Genomic DNA, 20,072 nt, shown 5'->3' on the forward strand with positions numbered 1-20,072 from the left:
TAGACTCCGGCAACCACTAAAAATTGTTAAAACGGAACACAGCTGGCATGTTAATAATAGAGGAGAGAGAATGGAATCCCATGAAATGCTCAATTAGACCAGAGCGTCTACGGAGAAAGGGGGGTGACAAAGGCAGCAGGTGGAGATGGTGCCGACAAGGAGCTTCTCGGCGTAGCCCCCGCGGGGCTCCCTGCAGGCGCCAGCGCGGCAAGTACACCAGCTACGAGACGGAAACGGTCCAAGAGGTTAAAACGGTAAGACCCCGCTGCGCGTTGTCCGCTGGCAGCCCACATAGGATCCACAGACCCACGAAGACGAAAGGTCAAGGGATGGAGGGAGAGGGACCGCACGGACACGAGTCAGAACGCCAGAGGAGCGGCGGCCCTTCCAGACACAGCAGACTCCAGCGCGAGGAGTGACCGGGGATCGAGAAGGCTGTTTATTACACAACCATAAAGGGGTCGGTTCTCTAAGAAGACAGAACAGGTCTTACCGTGTACGCACCGGCAGCAGAGCATCACAACACACGGGGCAAGACTGACAGCTTCCGGGAGAAACGGGTGATTCCAGTGCCGCAGGTGGAGACCTCAGGGCCCCTCTGCCAAAAACAGGCAGATCCAGCAGGCGGGATGGCTGAGGACGTAGTTCAACTCAACTGCACCGTTGGTCGGCGGGGTCCGGCCGACGTTTGTAGAATATTCTCCCCAGCGAGAGCAGCACACACATTCTCCTCAAGTTCCCCGGAATGGCTACTGCGGTAGACCACATTCTGGGCCACTAAATACTCCTCAACAAATTTAGAAGAACCAACGTCATGCAAAGGACACTCCCGGACCCCTTGGACTTTCACACGAAATCAGCAACAGAGAGACAGCGAGAAAACCCCAAAATGCTTGTGTCTGAAGTTCAGAAATAACAGAAGTAAAACCAGTGAATCATTGAAGTAATAATTAGTAAAAGTATGTTGTGCACACATCAACAAGACAGTTTGCACACTCGAGCATTCAAACCAAAACACGGAGTGGGGCTCTGGGGTGTATTTTGGTGTAAGACGGCTCATGCCGCGTGGAGGCGGTGACTTTATTCATAGCAGTGGTTGGTTATGGTATTAGAATTCTCTTAAATGATGGGAAGAGGTTCGCGGTTATCTCGTATCAACACTGGGAAACAGTGTAAGTGTTCATCACTTTTAGATAAGCAAGGAGTGACCCACTTTAAGTTAGTCTTGCAAAATAAGCTAATTTCAGCTTTGTTTCTATGACCAAACTGGCTTTGTTCAGGGAACTTTAAAGGCTGGTCTCTCTTTGTTTTTTATTTTAACACTTGGATGTGAAACAACGCACTTCCAGAAGAGCACATGAGTCAGAATACATCTCAAGAAATTTTGAAAATATTTTGAACTAAATGAAAATGAAATAGAGCTTATCAGCATTTGTGGGATGTAGTCAAAGTGCGTTCGTGGCAACAAATGTATGTGTTAGAAAAGAGGTAAGATTTAAAATCGCTAATCGAAGCTTCTGCCTTAGGAAGCCAGAAGAAGAGCAAAGTAAATCCAAATCATAAGAAAAGAAATAATAAAAATTAGAGCATAAATCAATGAAATTGAAAACAGGAACTCAGTAGAGAAAATTAGCAAAACCCAAAGCTGATTCTTTGAAAAGATCAATAAAATTGATATTCTTCTCGTCAGGCTAACCAAGAAAAGAAAGAAAACACAAATTACTGATAGTAGAGATGAGAGAGGGGCCATCACTACCGGCTGTGGACGTTGAAGGGCGATGAAGGTGTATGGGGAACGGGTCCGCGCCCGTAGCTTCATGATGTGGGTGAGGCAGTTCCTTGGAAAGTGCAGTCGGCCAGATTCACACCTGGAGGACTCGGTGATCCGAATAGGCCTTTATCTGTTAAGGAAATTGAATCAATAATTAATAAACTCCTAAAAAAGAAAGCACGAGGTCGGATGGGTTCACTGTGAATTCTACCAAACACTAAAGGAAGAAATTACACCAGTTCTCTGTAACGTCGTCCAGAAAACAGAAGCAGAGAGAACATTCTGACTCACTCTGTGAGCCAACATTCCCTGATACCAAAACCAAACAGAGACTCCAGAAAAACAGAACCATAGGCCAGTATCTCCCCTGAGCATGAAGTGTAGAGACCCTCAACGTAGCGTCAGCAGCGTGAGTCCAGCAGCGTGTCAGGAGCGTCGTGCACCGTGACAACCGAGTTCACGCAGGTCTGCGGGTCCGGCTCCGCGTCTCAAAGTCAGTTAACGTAGCATCACGTCAACAAGCCGAGGAAGGAAGCCGCGCGGCCACGTCAGAGACGCAGAACAGCGCCTGGCTGCCTGAGTCTTGCCGCCTCCCACAGTGGGTCTCTGCGAACCGGGGGGAGACCTTGGTCAGGAGCAGCTGGGGAAGCCCACGTCTCACGTCACACGTCATGGTGAGAGCCTGGATGCGCTGGTCTGCAGTACGGGCGTGCACCCGCCCCGTTTCCCTTCCGTACTGCTCCAGAGATCTTGGCTGTGCATGAAGACGAGGAGGAAATGGAGGGTGTACTGGTGGGCGCGGCAAGGAATAAAACGGTCTTAGTCCTCAATGACGTGCTTATGTCGGACGTTTGGAAGACTCACCCACGACAGAAACCGGACAAACGAGCACGGTTGCAGGACACAAGGTTAATGTGCAGGAGCCAGTGGCTTTTCTAAACCAGCACAAAGACATGGAATTCGAAATTAAAAACAGAAAACCATTCGCATTAGCACATGCACAGAAGACAGACTCAGAAATAAACCTAGCAAAATACGGACAAGATTAGTATGAGGAAAACTGCAGAACTCTGCCAAAATCAAAGACGATCGGAGTCAACCGAGCGCTGTCCCGCGTTCATGGACAGGAGGACGCAACCTTGTCAGCGTGTGGTTCTTCCCTGCCGGGCCCACTGAGACGCTGCCGTCGCCGTCGAATTCCGGCAGGTTGCGTTGTCGACACCAACAGATTGGTTCAAGTTGACACAGAGAGAGAAGACCCAGCGCCGTCAGCCCCGTGCCGAAAGGGAAGAACAACGTTGTAGGGCTGACACCACCCGACTTGGACTCCCTGTACACGCTGCGGTAATTAAGACCGTGTTGTGTTGTCGAAAAGACAAAAAGGTCAACGGCACAAAGCAGAGCCCAGAAACAGGCCCCACGAGTGTGGGCGGCTGCCAGCGACGATGGAGCGAAGGCAGTGCAGTGCCTTGAAGACGGTCTTTTGCCGACGGGGCCGGAACAACCGGACGTATGCTGCTGAGCCGTGAGTCCGGAGCCGGACCGCACGCCGCACGGAAGTTAACCGAAAGCGGACAGAGACTGACGTGTAAAGTGTGAAAGTGTAAAAGGTCCGGAAGGTGGTGCAGAAACGGTGACTTGGGGTTTGGTGACGACTTTTAAATCAGCACCGCGGTCCGCGAGGACACTGGATGAGCCGGGCTTCCTCAGATCCTGCTCTGACACAGCTAAGGGGATGGAGAGAGAAGCCACGGACTGGGCAAGATGTGAACCAGAAATCTGCCATGAAGTCTTAAAACTCAACAATAAGAAAACAATCCGATTAAAAAATGAGCCAAAAATGTCCACAGACATCTGACTCAAGAAGACGTACGGATGGCAGAGAAAGCTGTGAAAATGGGCTCCGTATCGCGCGTAAGGAGACACCACCAGGCACCCGCCGGGGCGGCCGACGGCCGGAGCGCAGACGGTGCAGACGCGGAGGCCGTGCAGCCGGCCCCCCCCGCCCGTGGCCGTTCCGGACGGTGTGGCTGTCTCCTGCGGGCGACACGCGTGCCGCGCGGCCCAGCAGTCCTACTGCCGGCCCGTCACGCGCAGCAGAGGACGACTTGGGTCCACACAGAAACCTGCAGCAGGAGCTACGGTATCTTCATTCATAATTACCGAGCACTGGAAGGAGCCAGGATATGTCCTTCCTAGGCAGACGGAGAAGCGAGCCGGGGTCTGTCCGCACGGTGCAGCCTCGCAGAGCAGTGAGCTGAAATGAGCCGGCAAGCCCCCAGAGACACGAAGAATCAGATGAGTATTTCTGAGTGAAAGGGGCCGGTGGGAAAAGGCTCCCGACAGCGTGTTGGCGACAAGAGGACGTTTAAGGGAAGGCGGGAGACGGGGAGTGAAGAGTCCCTGTTGCAGGGGTGGGGAGGGCAGGGTGAGTGGGCGCAGCCCTGGGGAAGCCCAGGAGCACAGCACATGCTGGGAGCGCAGAGCACCGGTGCGGATGGCAGCGAGTGGCCGCGCGGGGCAGACCAGGGCGTCGTGCTTCCCGCTCGGGGGTTCGTGCTGCCGCAGCTGCTCCAGGAGGACGGTCTGTTCGTTCACGGAGCACGGTGGCCTCCGTCCGCTCCCACTCCCCCAGTCTCGTCCTCTTTAAGGCGATGAGGGTTTCTGTCCGAAGCAGAATTGCCTCCCCGCGACCGTCTCCTCTCCCCGTCTCGGCTGACACGGAGCGCTGTGGACCGCGTGCCTCGCCAAGGACCGTGGGCGTCAGTCCTGGGGGTGTCCACGGCCTACAGCCTGGTGTCATGGCTCGGGCGTGGCTACAGGAGCCGACCGCGGGAGGGAGAGCCCAGGAGAGCCCAGGCTGAGCTGGGCCTTTGCTGGGGGCTCGGTGCCAGGAGGGAGCGAGAGAGGGCCCCGGGTGGGAAGGGAGGAGGGCGAGGCAGGTCAGGAGCCCACACGGCAGGCTGAGGCCACGGGAGAACCATCACACCGCGGGCAGGGCGCACGGCCCGCACTCCCCAGGCGTGGTTCACACCCCCGCGGAGCTCCCCTGTGCTGGGCCGTGTGGCCCCGGCCTCCTCACGCTGCCAGCTCCCAGGGTGCCGACGGCGGTCACTGCTGTCCACGCACCACGCACGGACATGGATGGGCGGCTCCAGGAAGGGCCTCCCGCCTTGGACGTGCTTCTGCGGCGTTTCCGGTGGCGGTGGGTGTCGGGAACGGGAGCACAGCCACGTGGTGGTCACTTTATCATTGATGCAAGCCGTGCCCACCTGCCCCCTGGCCCCAGCCTCCCGGCTAATGGGGTTTGTCCTGTGTCCCCCCACGGGCCCCCAGAGGCCATGGTGATTGGTGAGGGGACAGAACCACAGACAGCAGTCACCTTGGTGATCATCCCGTGTTTGGTAACAAGACCAGTGAGTGTGCAGCTCTGCATTTAGGGACGGCTCCATGTCCCTGCTCTGTCCTGAGCTCCCTCCTTCACCCAACGTCTGTCTCATCCCGTCCCACGCCGGTGTGGCTGACCGTTGGAGTCCCTGCCTGCCAGTGTTTTGCTTTGACCTGGGGTTCACTCTCCCCCCAAACACGCAGTGGCCAGAGCTTTGTCCCCAGATGCTGCGCACGGATGTCATTCCCGCTCTCCGCTCCCACGAGTGGGTCCGTGGGGCCTGTGTGCTCTGAGAGCTGCAGGTGTGGGCTGCCAGGGGACAGGGAGCGTGACCCCACAGAAATGGACAGCACGCTTCATCCCTTGTCCCCCAGCAGCCTCTTAACAGCCGGGAGCGTCACCTGGTCCCAGATATTCCCGGCATAGGGGCAGCCATCTGGGCCCGCTGCTGCCATGCTCCCGGTGTGGCATCTTGTGGGGGCCCCTTGTGAGACTCCACTGTGGGTGTGGGGTGACCCGTCGGTGGAAAGAAGGGGCCTGGCCTGGGTATGAGAGGACTAGACCATGCCCTGTCCACGGGGGTGTTGGCCTGGGCACGCAGTCCGGGGAGCACCTCACGCCGTCCTGCCTTCGCCTCTGCCTCAAGAAAAACTCCCGGACGTGAGCGATGTCGGCTGCGTGTGAGGCGGAAATCGATGTCACTAAGTAAATTCGTATGAAGGTGTGAGCGAAGGGTTATTCTGCAGCTGTCCTAAATATAGTCACAGTTTTAACAGAGGAAGCCAATTAGCCCTTGTAAATCTGCGGCTGGAAGGTCTGAGAGGATAATGAAGTGGCGTGTCGGGCTCCAGGTCGTGGAGTGTGAATTTACGAGCCACCGGCGTCCCCGGTGCAGCGGACCCTCCCCTCCCCGGGTGCCCCCTGCACTCCCTGTGGGGCCGCACGGGTTGGTGGGATGCGGCCACGAGGTCATTCATGTCACCCCTCTGCTCTTTTCCAGCCAAGAAGTATAAAAAAGTCACGGGCAAAGAGATCTACTCGGACACGCTGGAGAGCACGCCCATGCTGGAGAAAGAGAAGTTTCCGCAGGATTACTTTCCCGAGGTGCGTCCCGGCCCCCGGCCCCCGGCCTGCTTGCCCTCAGAGCACGCGCCTCTGTGAGGAAGCGTGAGCGCCGAAGGCCTCGTGGGTCCGGGGAGGGTCCCACCCCCGGCTGGCGACGCGCTCCCGCAGGCCGTCTTTCCGGGGCTTCTTGGGCCCGTGTGGGTCCGCGTGGTGGTCTTCCCGAGGGGCGAACCACCACGTTTGCACGAATCACCACGTTCTGTGACCATCATTTCCAGGCAAAGGAGCCCTCCCCGTGTGAGGTAGGACAGTCACCATCAGCTGGTTGTGGGGTCTGGAGAGGGAGCAGGTGCAGCTGGCCAGGGACGCCGCCGCGTGCGGGCCGCCGGGGCGCAGGGGTGTCCCCCCCCGGGCAGGCTGGGTGAGGCCTCAGACGCCGTTACCTGCTGTGCTCATCTGTTTCCGTCGGGTTTGGTGCATTCTTGCGGGGGTTGTTACTTGCGTGCGGCCATCACACGGCACAGGTCATCTCAGACTCAGGTGTCCTCGGTCTGGGGTCTGCTAAGCCCGTGTGATTCATGCGCTGACCTGGAGTTGCTCCCCTGTCCATCCATCGTCTGAAATCACAGGGGCGCGTGCGTCTGTGATTGAAGCATCGGGACGGTGGGCTCCCCGGCACAGCGGAGGTCGGCTCAGCACAAGAAGGATTACCCCGCCAGGTCTGTCCGCGCGAGGCCTGCCCACCGTCTGCGGAGACGCCCACCCACACTTGGAGCTGACTTCCAGCAAGGCCACGGCCGTATTAACGTGTTTATGCTCCGGGGTGAAGGAATTGTGGCCGCTGCCATGAAGGATGGACGCAGCTCCCTCATCGCTCGTCCCTGAGCCAAGGACGCAGTGTCGGGGGCTGGCCTCTGTCCTGGCTGTCCCAGCCCCCGCGGTTCCCTCTCCTCTTGACATTGCGATGTGGCTGGAAAGCTCTGGAAGCCGTGGAGTGAATCCTGGCAGTCTTCCTTGCCCATCTCTTCGGGGCTGCTGTCCCCTACAGACGCCGAGGGTCACAGAGTTGGCGTCAGGGCTGAGCGGGGCCACTGAGAGTGACCATGGGCCCTAGTGGAGACGGCGGCTGGAGAGAGCTGGGGAGAGCAGCTCTGACGGGCTCGGGGCAGTTTAGGAGCAGGTATCCCTGCGTCTTCGCCACAGGGGTGTTGCACGGTGCACAGTGGCTGAGAAGCCCCCAGGCTCCTCTCAGCTGCCTCGTCCGCTCTGTTCCAGCAGCCAGAGTGACTGCAGTGACACTCGGGGCCGCCTGGCTCCTCCGTCCTCAGCCCAGAGCCTGACCGGCCCAGGACGGCACTCACTTATGCCTGGTGGCTGGCTGGGGTGTACCCCCAAAGGGTAAGACACAAGGGGCCGTGCACCGGGGAGAGGCAGGACTCGGGGGGGGGGGGGGGCGCCGGTGTGATGACCCGGGGACAGGTGGGGATACGTCTGAGGCCACCCCCAGCAGTGCCGTCTGTTGATGGCGTCCAGGGGCCTGGAAGCTGTGGACCGGCGCTTGCTGGGGCGTGAGTGGCCCTCGGTTCCCAGCCTCTACGCGGAAGAGCTGAGCAGTGCCTCTGCGAGCACAGGGGGCCACAGGCACCCGGACGTGGCTTCTCCAGGCCGATCTCCATGCAGTGGGGGGCGTGGGATCTGCCGCAGGGCTCACACTCACTCCCTGAGGGCAGGGCACGCGCCGATCACTCCATGTGTGACTGCTTATATGTGGGGCTCACTTCCCAGGTCCCTCTTCCTCCCAGCACTGGGCCCCCTCGTGCTCAGAGCCCAGGTCCCTAGAGGCCCCCGAGGTCAGCTGTGAGCTGTGATGCCACCAGAGAAGAGAACTGCATGGCCAGTGCCACGTCCCTCTGGGTGCCAGAGGAAGGAGAGAGCCAGGTGGTGCCCCCACACAGGATGGCCCACAGCATAGTCGGACGCCTGCGGAGCCCCCGGCCCCCAAAGTTCTGTCCGTCCCTGCAGGACAGCAGGCCTCCTCCTGAGGGGCTCCCTGCTCCCTGGCCCTCAGGCTGTTTTCTGGGCCCCGTGTCTGCAAACACCGGCTTCCTAGACTGTGGCACACGGGGGACCCTGTGGCCTGGCCCCGATCCCAGCTCTTCCCTCTGCTGGCCCAGGCCCTGTGGGGGAGGAGGCTTGGGGCTGGCGTCGGGTGGGTGAGATGTAGTCTCAGGCTTCAGGTGCGCTGTCCCACGTCCTGCACACCTTCCAGAGGGCAGACGCCACCAGGAGCATCTGTGTCCATGAGGTGCTCATGGCTCCGTGGGGGGGGTGCTGTCAGCCCGCGGCCGCCTCTCTCCCGTGAGGGAAGTGGGGGGGTCCCGGGTGACCATGGCCCCATGCACAGGCAAGAGAACATTTTCTGGAAGGAAAGGTGGGGTGTTACTGGGCAGACCCCAGTCTCTGTACTGGAGAGCAGCGTGTTGCTGGGACTCCGGTGAGCCCCAGAGCAGCGGCCCCGGCCTCCTGGGGTCGCCGTCCTTCCTTGATTTGACGGGATATCGCCACACGAGAAGTTGTGTCTGGTGTGTGCCGACACGTGGGTGAGGCAGAAGCCAGCGTGGCTCAGTGCACAGAAGGAGAAACTTCTTTCACAAAAATACTGAGGCTTCGCGCATCATGGCCGTCCCACGCTTCTCCGGCGTGCAGCGGTCCGTGCGTTCCCTGAGGCTGTGGCTGGGGGTGCCATGGGGGTGCCACGTGGGCGGGGCTGGAGGGCGTGAGCCTGCCCGGCGCCGGCCCTGCTCTCCAGCCTCTGAGCCAATCCTTTAGCTTTATTGGAGCACGTTTTGGGGAGAGAATTGTCTGAGCCTGATTTCTCTTCTTCTATTGGCCTCGCGTAAGGGTAACCTAAGTGTAATTAGCACGACGGCGGCAAACGCGGCTCCAAGCAATGACGGCCCGCTGCACACAAAACTAGCAGAACTTTCTGTGCTGATTTGTGGGTGCGTTTGGCTCGGCATGAATTTCAAATTCTGCCTCCAGGAGCAGTGCTCCGGATAACGTGAGACCATTTTTAAAAAGCAGATTTGTGTAGTCGATCAGGGCCGAGGCATTTGTTCCCTCTCGCCCGTAGTGAGAAATGGGTTGTTACCATAGATCACAGGGACTGCTCCGAGCTCTTATGAAAGATGGATTAATTTCACTAATGCTCCAAAGCGGGGCTTTCACCGGCAAGGGTGCGTGCTGATAACCTCCCCACAGCCTCCCTTTTCTCCACGCTGATTTATGCCGTCCTTTAGTGGATGAACCGTCCTGCACTCACCATCCATCTGCTGGCTAAAGGAATCCTATTAACAGGGTCTGAGCGGGGACTTCATACTGCAAGGTGAGTGATGTGGCACAGCCCGCCCTCCCCACCCGGCGTGACATGGTTTCATTCCGTGGCGACAGCCTCTCAGCAAGCAGAGTGGGCGCCCGGCCCCTGCTGCCCGTGCGTGGTCGCCCGCCAGGAGTTTCGGCAGGTGCCTGGTGCCCGGAAAGTTTCTGCACGTGGATGGAATGAAACACATCAGTCTGCATTTGAGGGAACCCCCAGCCTGTGACGGAGGCACCAGTTTCCCCGGTGCAGGTCCTCGCGGGTGCAGGACAGCTGTGTGCGTGCGTGTGTGCGTTTCCGTAGGACGTTGTGCAGGGAAGCCTCCCCAGGCAGGCACTTGTACCCTCTGATGACGGGGTGTGTTCCGGCCCTGCCCTGCCCCTGCGTGGCCCAGGCGAGCGTCCCTGGTTCAGGGCTCAGCCACAGTAGGGAAGGGATGTCCCGGCAGGGGGCTGAGGGGATCCCAGTTCTGGTTCTCCCTGCAAGGAGCCGGCAGCGTCGGGCGGGTGACTGTGTTCAGCTCTGGCTCTGCTCCGTCGGTCAGCGGTGATCGTCATAGTGACCGTCGTGGTGCTTGTCGTGACCACCTGCGGCCCTTAGGAGGAGGGTCAGGGGGCCCACCAGGGGAGAGGAAGGCGGTTTCTGGAAGGGCTCCTGATGTAGCCCAGCGACGCCCAAGGACATGCGATTGCCTGTGGAGCCCAGGCACCAACAGGTCAGAATGTCACAGGCCTGGGTAGTAGCCCCACGTCTTCGTCCTGGGAGATCACTCAGAAATGCAGCCTGAACGCATTTGTGATTGCGATGATGAACTTACCTCAAAGTGAAGTCTTTTCTACAAACTCTTAGTTAAAATATTTGGGCACATTAATGTTATACTGTCAAACTCTTTTGAGACTTATTTGCAATGTAATTAAAAACGTTAAATCTAGTTAGAATTCTAAACTTAACAGCTATTACAAATCTTTATTATATTAAAAAAGGCAACACGTCTTGTGTTTTATGTGCATATTCTAATAATGTTAAACAACGTTCCCTTATTGTGGGTAATTTAAACATCTAAAAAAGATACACACGTGGCGTCTATTGAAGGTACACACGTGGGGTACGCGTACGGAGACCTTCGTTAACACAGAATTGACAATTGAGAATCATTAATTTTTGGTTCGTTACATCAAACTCACAAATGCCGTCCAGTTTTAATGGGCAAGACCCATGGTGGTCAGGTGAGGTCCCGCTTGGGGCTCAGCGGCACAGCTCAGCACCGGGCTGGGGTGTGGGGTCTCACGCGTCCCGGCCACGGCCACGCTGCTCGTGTGGAAGCGGGGTGGGGCACCCTGTCTTCTCCTCCCACACCCACACCAGGTCCTATGGGTGCGTTGGGAGAGCAAGGACCGCAGCGTCACGGAGCGTGCGTGCCAGCAGAGCCTCTGTGATTGTGCGAGAGAGGAGGGAGAGCCCAGGCCAGAGCCAGGAAGGGCTGTCGGGCTCAGCCTGTGAGCTTGGCGGGGGCCGGGGCACATGCAGTGGACGCTTAGCCGTGGGAGACTCCAGAGCTTCGGGATTTGCACCCGGAGGTCATGGTGACCTTGAAGACAGCACCCCCCAAGCAGGGCATCACCATAGGAACCAAGCCGGGCACCTTGTGAAGCTGGTCCCAGGGGAGGGAGCAGGACAGTGGCTGAGGGGAATGTGGGGTCAAGCAGCTGCTGAATTGTTCGATTAAATAAAGAATCGCCACTGAGGTGTCTAGAGCCTCTGATTCTGGACTCATAGCCAGTGTTGTGCCGCAGTGCACGCGGTTACCACGGGGACCGTGAGCTCAGGCCTCCGAGGTCACATGCGTCACCACGGCCATCCTCCTGCCCTCCCCCTTCCATCCTCCTCCTCCCATCGTCTTCCTCCCCCTCCTGTCCTCCTGCCCTCCTCCCCCCCTCTTCCGCCCCCCCCCCCAGCTGCTCCTGCCCACACAGCAGAGGGACAGGCCCCTGGGGTTCGGGGGGACTGCACATTTCCATCTAGCTTTCCAAAGTGTTGGCAAACTGGGGGTTCAGGGGGGTCTCCTCAGTGCCTCCTGGGGCTCACAGGGCATGGGAGCTGGAGCCCCACTCTCACGGCCTGGGCTGTGAGCTGCCCTGTCCGGCGTGGCTGTTGAAATGGAATGGATCCAGACAGCACGGACCGTGTGCCGCGCTCGATGGTCCCGCTGGCTGTGGCTCCCGTGTGGGGCAGCAGGTCACGGCGCAACACCCACTTCCCTGCCGGCGTGAGCACGGTGCCCAAGACGGTCACCCGCGCCGGATGAGGACAATGTCCGCACAGGCGGTGGGCACGTGCAGGCCGTCCTCTGCTCAGCCGGGCCGCCCTCACCGAGAAGATCGCGCTGGCTGGTGGTTCCGAGCCTGCCTCCCGGGCGCGGAGCGTGAGGCTCTGTGGCAAGCCTCGTGCGGGACGCTTGCCCTCCGGTGCTGAGCAGAAGCCTTCGGTGGAAAGATGGACATTGCTTTTCCTGACTGAGAAGCATCTTGGGTGCCCCCCCCCACTTGTGAGTTGTGTCCGTCCCCTCCCTCTTTTCAGCTGGCTTATTGTGCAACCCGTTTGTCTTTCAGTGCAAGTGGTCCAGAAAAGGCTTCGTTCGGACACGGTGGTGTGTCGCAGACTGGTACGTTCGTCGTGGCGGCTATTGCCTCCGTCAGAACCTTCGGGGTGCTTTCCCCGGCTTTGTGGGCTGCACCCGTGGTGTGGCCGCACGTCCCGTCTCAGGCTGCCCGCCGCTCTCCTGCCGGCATTGCTTCCGGATACTCGGTGTGACACAGTGCCATTGCCTGGTCCCCGAGTCCGGGGTCCCGGTGCAGGCCCAACACAGGCCCTAGAGCTTCCTCCCGTGGGCACCAGTGTCCAGGTGCCACCCGGGCAGCCCTCCACAGGCCACAGTCAGCGGCCATGGGCACAGAGCACAGGGCAGGCAGACCTCCCAAGCCGACCTTCGGGCCTGGCCTGCCCGCAGCTGCTCTCTGTCCGCAGCGGCCGCATTCCTCCTGCCCCAGTAGAATCTTCGGAAACCCCATACCTGGTCTCCTCATGTGAGCCCCCTGGGACCATGGGTCTTAAGGGCCTAGAGCCGCGTGTGTCCCATAAGCAGCTGTTGGAGACCTTCCATCAGCTGAGGGCACGTCCAGACGGGTGGGGGCACTGAGTGCCTGCCAGGTGTCCCATCCCAGGCAGGCCCTCAGCCACCCCTGTGGTTGGCACAGTGCCCTCCCTGGAGTCCTTGGGCAGCTCTTCCTGGGGCAGGGGGCAGGGAGGGGGGACGAGGAGCCGCAGACTCTGACGGTCCAGCAAGTGCCCCTTGCCCTCGCTCACGCCCCATTGGCCGCCGCAACACAGTGTGGGCACCGGCAGGGCGTCCTGGGGTCCCCGTGCGAGTGAGAGGATTTGCCTCCCCCGGCCGCCCACTGCCCCGGGAAATGGCTGTGAGCTTGGCACATGCGTCTCACAGGGTCCTCGGCCTTGCAGTCCAGGCACTGTGACAACCGTGGCGTACGTGTGGGCACGCTGACCTCCTTGTGAGACCACACGTCTCCCGTGATGCCCCGGGTCTCCGTGCAGTGGGAGGGCTGACGGCCAGAATCTGGCCTCACTGCACATGTCCCTACCACGGGGACTCCCTGCCTCGGGGATTCCCTGCGTGGGGTATCCCTACCACGGGGACCGCCTGCTGCCGGGTCTCCCTGGGGCCTTCTTGCCGCTGTGGGCCTGGGGGCTTCTCACCTAGAAGGAACCTTGTGGTGTTCCTCCTCTGGGGTCACAGCCTCGTGGGGAGTGGTCTACAGCTCCGTGAGGCACCGGCCACACCGCCCGCTGCCCATGCCTGGGGTCTAGGCCTCGGTCTCTACCGCCTCCTCCTCTTCCCTCCTCCCTCCTTCTTTTTCTCCCCCCGACATCCCCTCGTTTCTCCTCCCCCTGCTCCCGTCTTTCTTCCCTCCTCCCTCCCTCCTGCTTCCCTCTGCCCTCCTGTTCTCATCCTTCCTGCTCCCTCCTGGTGGAGGAGAGTTGAAATAGCCCCTTCCCTGTTGGCCGGACATATTTAAAGACTGTGAGGTCACGTGTGCCCTGCTCTGACTAAGCAGGGGATATGCTCTGGGGGGCATGAAGCGGCCGAGGAGGACAGGGCTGGGTGCAGGGGGTGCTGCCTGCTGTGACCCTTGGGCCCGGGCCCCACGGCGCCCTGGGGAGCTGGGCCACATCGGGTGCCCTGTGGCACCAGCCCTCTGTCACCATGTGTCCTTCTGTCCCCGCAGTGCTTTTGACTTGGTCAACATCCATCTTTTTCATGATGCTTCCAATCTGGTCGCCTGGGAGACGAGCCCCTCGGTGTACTCGGGGATCCGGCACAAGGCCCTGGGCTACGTGCTCGACAGGTAGGTGCCGCACCGCCCCTCCCGCCCCACCTCCTCCGAGGATGGCGGCTCGCGCCCTCTCAAGGCCCTTGCTGCCCACGTTGGTTGTTTCCTGTTTGCCGAAATACGAAACCTATGGATGTTGCCCCGAATCCCAGCCCCAGTCCCAAGGCCTGTGCAGGCTTGGCCAGACGGACCCGAAGGCGGGGGGGCCTGCCTCCTGGAGAGCGAGGCAAGTGTACAGAGACGTCCACTGGAGCACCCACGCTTTGGCCGAGGGCGCGGGGACACTGCTGCCATGTTCTACCGACCGCAGGCGGGCCTTTCCATGGCACCGCTGGGCTCGGTCCCGGTCCCGGGTTTGTGGGCCTGGAGGCCTCGCGGCCCACCTGCCCTGGCTCCTACAGGCCTGTCTTCCTTGAGCTCCCACTGGGCTGGACCCTACGTGGCCGGCCCGCTGCCCACACGTGCCCATGCTGTGTGTCTGTGGTCTCATTGCGACCGTGCTGGCGGTCAGAACTGGTGAGCACCTGGGAAGGGAAAACAGCCCCTTGCTCCATGAACCAGCAGTGGGGGTCATTTGGTCCTGGGCCAGCGTCCCTCTTGGCTTGCTGAGGCTCAGCCTCGCAGCCCGGGTCCATGGGGCCCAGGTCCATGGGGCCCGAGTCCGTGGGGCCGTCCGGTTCTGCCTAGTCCTCAGGTCAACGCTTCCCCTGCCAGCTTCCATGCCCCAAGGGATGTCAGCGACCCACTTGGCCTTGGGAGAGCTGTCCCCATTTCTGCTCAGGCTATCTCAGATTTCCCTGGGGGCCCTGCCCCACCCCACCTCTGCTCCATCCCAGGGCACGGAGCTGGGCGTCCGCAGACATGTGCCAGGAACTTAGACTCTGACCGCTGACCCCTCCCACCTGCACCCAGCACCTCCCTGGCCCCGGCCTGCATGGAGCCTCGCCCGCCCACCCCCCACACACGCATGGCCCTCCTGGGTTGCTCGCGGGACTCAGCAGGGACGTGCTCTGGACAGGGAGCTGGCTCTCAGCCTCATGCCGTCAGGTGTGGTACGGTGGCTCAGGTCACATCCGGGGACCCTGGCTCCTGCTGCCCCTGCCAGGTCCACACGGAGGAACCGCACGTGAGACACAGGTCTGTTTGCTTCTGCTGCTGCTCCCGCATGGAGGGCCTTGGCCGTCAGCCCAGAACAGGCTATGTGTTGGCCCCCCGGGCCCAGGCTGAGCTGGGCTCAGAGGTGGGTTGGACGCCTAGGATACGGCGGGGGTCTGGTGGCCTGAGCCAGCCTGAAGCCTGGGCATGGGCAGCTGAGTCCTGGCGCTACTTCACAGCAGGCCGACCCATGGCTGCCCACACGGAGCTCCCCCCGTCCTGTTCTCACCCACACCCGCTCTGGAGGGCCCCCAACATGCGGGGCTCCGCAGCCCCACGTCTGTGCTGGGGGAACGCCGGCACTGCCCGGGCCGGTCAGGACACCTGGGTGGGCCCTGGCCAGCCAGCCGTCTCCTGGAGGGGCCAGGAAGGCAGGGTTGTGCAAGGGCGCGGCTCCGGGGTGGGCGCACCTCAGGAGAACCACGGGCCGGCTCCCCAGCCTGAGCTGCTCTGATGGGAGCTGTGGGTGGGAGCCGGGACCCTGTGTGGGCCTTCCGGCCGGCTGGACTCTGTGCGCCCGCCCGCCGGCACCTCCCTCAGAGTCTGGGGGTCAGGATGGTCCCCTGAACGGTCTGGTCTGGGTGACTGCAGCTGGGCTGTCGGTGGGGTCGGCCCGCACTGCTGCTCTTCGCGGCCTCCGGGAAAGCAGCCGTTGGGTTTCGGGGCCCTTTTTTGCGACTGTGCGTTCCCATGAATCGCTTCTGTGCGGAGCTCAGCCCGCCGCAGATCCGGACCTCCACGGAGCAGGGCCGAGCCGCCCCGCACAAAGGGCAGCTCTGTACAGGCGCTGAGTGACGGGCCATCCTTTCATCGGGGCGCCTAACCTTTTGGCAGCCACCAGCAGACGGCATTCTGCTTCGCCGATCGGGAGGACAATGCCACGCTGGCCTTTGAATGGACGCTGCCACCAACAGTGCCCCATTCACGGCGTTGGGAACCTAAGGGAGCATTGTCCGCCGTGCTCTGGGGGGACGCGGGGAGACAGCAAGGAGGCTCCTGTGAGGGGCGCCTGCTGGTTCTGGCTTTATCTCCCCGTGGCGTCAGACCCGGCCAGAAGTGGCCCAGCGGCCCGGCATACCCGTCCCCCGTGCCGCTGGATGGTGGCCTGCGTGAGAGCCCGGAGGCACCGAGCGCTATGGGGACAACTGTTTTGTAAATCTAAGATTGTTCCAAAATGAAAACATAGTATACGGAAACCCAAGAGAAAAAGCGTTTGTCTGCAGCGTGCAGACTCCTGGGAAGCGTTTGCCCCCCTGGCAGTGCCGACTGTGAGTGCCACAGGGCGCGGGCGCCTTGCGGAGGATGTGGCCGCTGTGCTGATGCTGACCCCGGCCGGGCTCACCTGGACAGGACTCCTGGCTGAGATGTCAGCATTAAGAAAGCACAGGCCGTGGGCTCTCTGGGTTCTATACAAATAATAATTTTAATGTTTCTCGTGTAGTTCATGAATATTTTGCTTTTCGTGCGTGATTAACGAAGAGCGTCAGCCTGGGAGGTGGGTCGCACCGGGGCCCTGGGTGCACCTGGCGACCCGTCCTCCCGCGGGAGCGCGTGCCCCCGGTGCCGACGGCTGAGCACGGTGGAGCACTCGGGGCACGTTCTGTGGCTGAAACGGGGCGGGGAGCCTGGAGCACCGTCCCTCCTGAGCCGCCAGCGCCACAGCTTTCTGACGGCTCCCCAAGCTTTTGGCCGTGAAATGAGATTTTTTTGCACAAGTGACAGGGCTCTTCTGTGCCCCCCTTTGAAACGTGGCCTGGCTTAGTCCAACAAAACATTCTACGTTACAACTGTGAAATCTTGGCATGAAGCGCCCCGTTGTCCCCCATTATTTTCTCAGAAATACAGTCCATTGTCCTGGCGCTCAAGTTAATTTGATCAACATTGGGACATTTAACTTTTATGTCCGGGCAAAAGAGCTGTTTCATGCTCATTTTGGGCATTGAAAGGAAATGATTGCCAGAAAAATAATGTTACTCGGAACAATTGGGAGCAATTAGTTTCCCAGGGAGAGGCTATGTGATGCGGCCGCCGCACCGCTCCCCTTTGTGGCCTCCCGGGCGGCCATCAGTCAGCTGTCAGCTGCTCAAAGACCCTCCAACCTAGACGTTTCTCTTCAGGCAGTTCCCAGAACTCGCTGGGCTGTTCAGCGGGCGGAAGAAAAGCTGCTGCGTCTCTAGGCAGAGGCGAGCACAGCGCTAAGACTTGGGTCATTCGGGACACTCCCTCCGCGTGGCCAGCCACAGAGCTCCTGTCCAAGTGCCCGTGGGCTGCTGGACGTGCACATGTCCTCTGGGGTGTCCGCCAGCCCAGAGGCCGAGGACACCACTGTCATGGGCGTCTTGTGTGGCGTGGACTCGGGGGCCACACAGGCCCGTGTCCTCGCCCCTGCACAGCCTGCAGGCTCTGGGCCGCCAGCGTGTCCCGACACCCAGTGGGAGCGCACTGTGAGGACGTGTGAAGTCCAGTCGCCGTCCCGACAACATGAGCTCGTTATTCCTTATGTCTCACGATGGACGGTGTCTGTAAAACAGACTTTATTTCACTGAAAACAAGTTCAAGCGTCCAGAAAGCGTCCAGACTGTGTCCACGTTTATCTTGTGTGTCCTTCTGTTAGGACGTAAAACGGCGTCCTCGAGCCCGCCCTCCTTTCCTGACTCTCTTGTGTCTGCCGCCGCCCCCGTCTGAGTGGCCTCCGTAGCCGGGCCTCTGTCTGTGGCGCTCATGCTCGCAGGGTCGCGCCGTCACTCGTGCAAGCATGTCGTGGAAGCCCCGTTGCTGCGCGTTCCTGAGCGTCCCTGCCGAGCGCCTCTGTCCACGGCGCCGGCGTCTGACCCGTCCCATCGCGTCTTGACCACCGACTGCTGCTTTCTTCTGCTGACGGGACGACGTGGGGAGCTGTGGTCTGGCCATTCTGCACTCTGGGCGGGCAGCCCGCCAGCGTCCTCGGCCTGGCCAACGTCCGTGCTCACACTGGTCCAGGGATCGTGGGTGGCGTGTGTCCCACATGTTTCCTGTGCTCGCTGGTAGCGGAGGTTTTAAAGGTGCTCTCGGCTTTCCAGGACACTGACTCTTAAGTCTTCTGCCTGGCACTCAAGGAGCTTCTGTGACCGTGCAGCTCGTGGTGGCGTCTGAGCCGTCTGAGAGCGGCTGTCAGTGCAGAAAACACGTGTTCACTCTCTTCCCGCTGTTTGCAGGCTGAGGCCGGGCCTGGTGCCGGGAGCCCACTGCCCGGGGCTCCTGGGAGCTGCCATCCTGGGCCTGCCCCCAGCATGCTTCTGCTGGAGGACAGTGGGTGGCAGGAGCAGGGCCTTGGTCACTGGGAAATCCCGGTGTGAGCAGCCCCGTCACAGGGCACGACAAGGACACAGGCCTGGGCGGGGACTGCCCCCACTGGCTCGAGTTGTCTTGTGTCCTCACGGTGCAAAGTGCCGCAGACCCACGGCTCAGACGACACACGCTCGCTCCTCTCAGCGCAAAACCCCGTGCCAGCTCACCGGGTCCTGCTAAGAAGCCACAGCCTGGCCACTGTGTCCGCATGTGGCCGAAAGCACACGGCCAAGACCACACGGAGGTTCTGCTCCTGAGCACGCCCCACCCTTCAGACCCATCTCGCCTTCAGCACTCCCAGTGGTGTGTCGGGCCCGTGGCCAGCCACATGGGGGTTGGGGCCTTGACCTGAGAATCTGGGGACAGGGACACACTCGGCGCTCAGCAGGGCCTCACGGCCTCCGGCTGCGAAGACGAGACGCAGGTATTGGAAACGTGGCAGTGGCCTGCAGCGGGGGTCGGGCAAACAGTGGACTTGGAGACTCCTGCCGCCACGACGAGAGCTCTGCCCAGCCTGGTGCTGCTGGGTTGTGCCGTGGCCCCCGAGCTGACCCCATGCCTGTGGCCGATGGTTTGTGTGCTTCCCGCCCCCAGAGCCAACAGCAAGGCGCCCTCAAGCGAGGGACAGCGCCAAGGTCCCAGCACACACGTCCCACCACCCAAGGGGTGCCTGCCAGGCCTGCCACCGCGCCCCACTGCCGAGCCACACCGCTCCCCACCTCTGGCGCCTCAGGAGTCACACCTTCTGTCACTAGGCCCGCGAGACGCCTGGCCCTGGGGAGTGTGTTGTGCACTGAGCGCTCCCAGCTGGCCGGTCAGCGGGCCATCACTCAGGCCCCTCAGGCGGCGGGTGGGGATGTCGCCTGACGCCAGAGGGACATCAGGTGTCTGTGCCTGCCCGACGCTGACCCGGGCCCTGCGAACACATTGTTCCCTTCGTGCTTTCCTGAGATCCCTTCCCTGTCCCGCCTCAGGCGCATCACACACGAACAGTCCTCCCTGGCCCCCTGGTGCTGGCAGCTGTCGCCCCCGGTGACTGTCCCGCCCGCGCCCTGCTTGCTCTCCGAGCCACACCAGGGTCTCAGGGGCGACAGGCAACCTGTGTGCTCCTGGTGCCGTCCGTGCTGCGGTGGCCAAGGCCGAAGCCACCAGCCGGGAACGCCGGAGCGTCCAACTCCGCCCAGGGAACACCTCGTGCTGGAGACACGAGTGCACGGCCCCTTCCCGACGCGTGTCAGCGCGCCTTGTCCCTTGATGAAATCGCCTGTCAAAACAGAACGAGGCTCCATTTTCAAGGCCTAAAAAATGGATTTTTATGGCTTTTCTTGTAATTCTCCTTTTGAATTAGGCACAGGATATTGATGTGGGTCTACTTTTTAATCATAATGGCGTCTGACAAGGTAATTAATTTTAAAACAACTTTTTTCTCTTGGTCCAAATGGCACTATACTGAAATTAGCCGTGAGTGCCGTGAGGGCCGCGGGCCCGGCACTCAGGTGATTGCCTCGGCCGTGACAGCCCTCCGTCTCGCCAACGCTGCGGACGGTGCTCGTTATTAATGAGCACAGGCCATTACATCAAGAG

At 60.7% G+C, this 20,072-nt stretch overlaps 1 protein-coding gene across 2 annotated transcripts in view; it reads left to right on the forward strand.

Moving 5' to 3' along the window:
• LOC111145269 (inositol polyphosphate-5-phosphatase A) overlaps window positions 1-20,072 on the forward strand; it is a 183,912-nt gene that overhangs the window by 118,409 nt on the left and 45,431 nt on the right. For both annotated transcript variants that reach the window (XM_022500081.1, XM_022500082.1), the window contains 3 exons: window positions 6,160-6,263; window positions 12,210-12,262; window positions 13,902-14,021. In XM_022500081.1, coding sequence (XP_022355789.1) covers window positions 6,160-6,263; window positions 12,210-12,262; window positions 13,902-14,021 — 277 coding nt within the window. The remainder of the gene's footprint in view (window positions 1-6,159; window positions 6,264-12,209; window positions 12,263-13,901; window positions 14,022-20,072) is intronic.

This window comes from Enhydra lutris, unplaced genomic scaffold (genome assembly GCF_002288905.1).
Source record: "Enhydra lutris kenyoni isolate GAN:26980312 unplaced genomic scaffold, ASM228890v2 scaffoldscaffold12, whole genome shotgun sequence".
Lineage (NCBI taxonomy): Eukaryota > Metazoa > Chordata > Mammalia > Carnivora > Mustelidae > Enhydra > Enhydra lutris.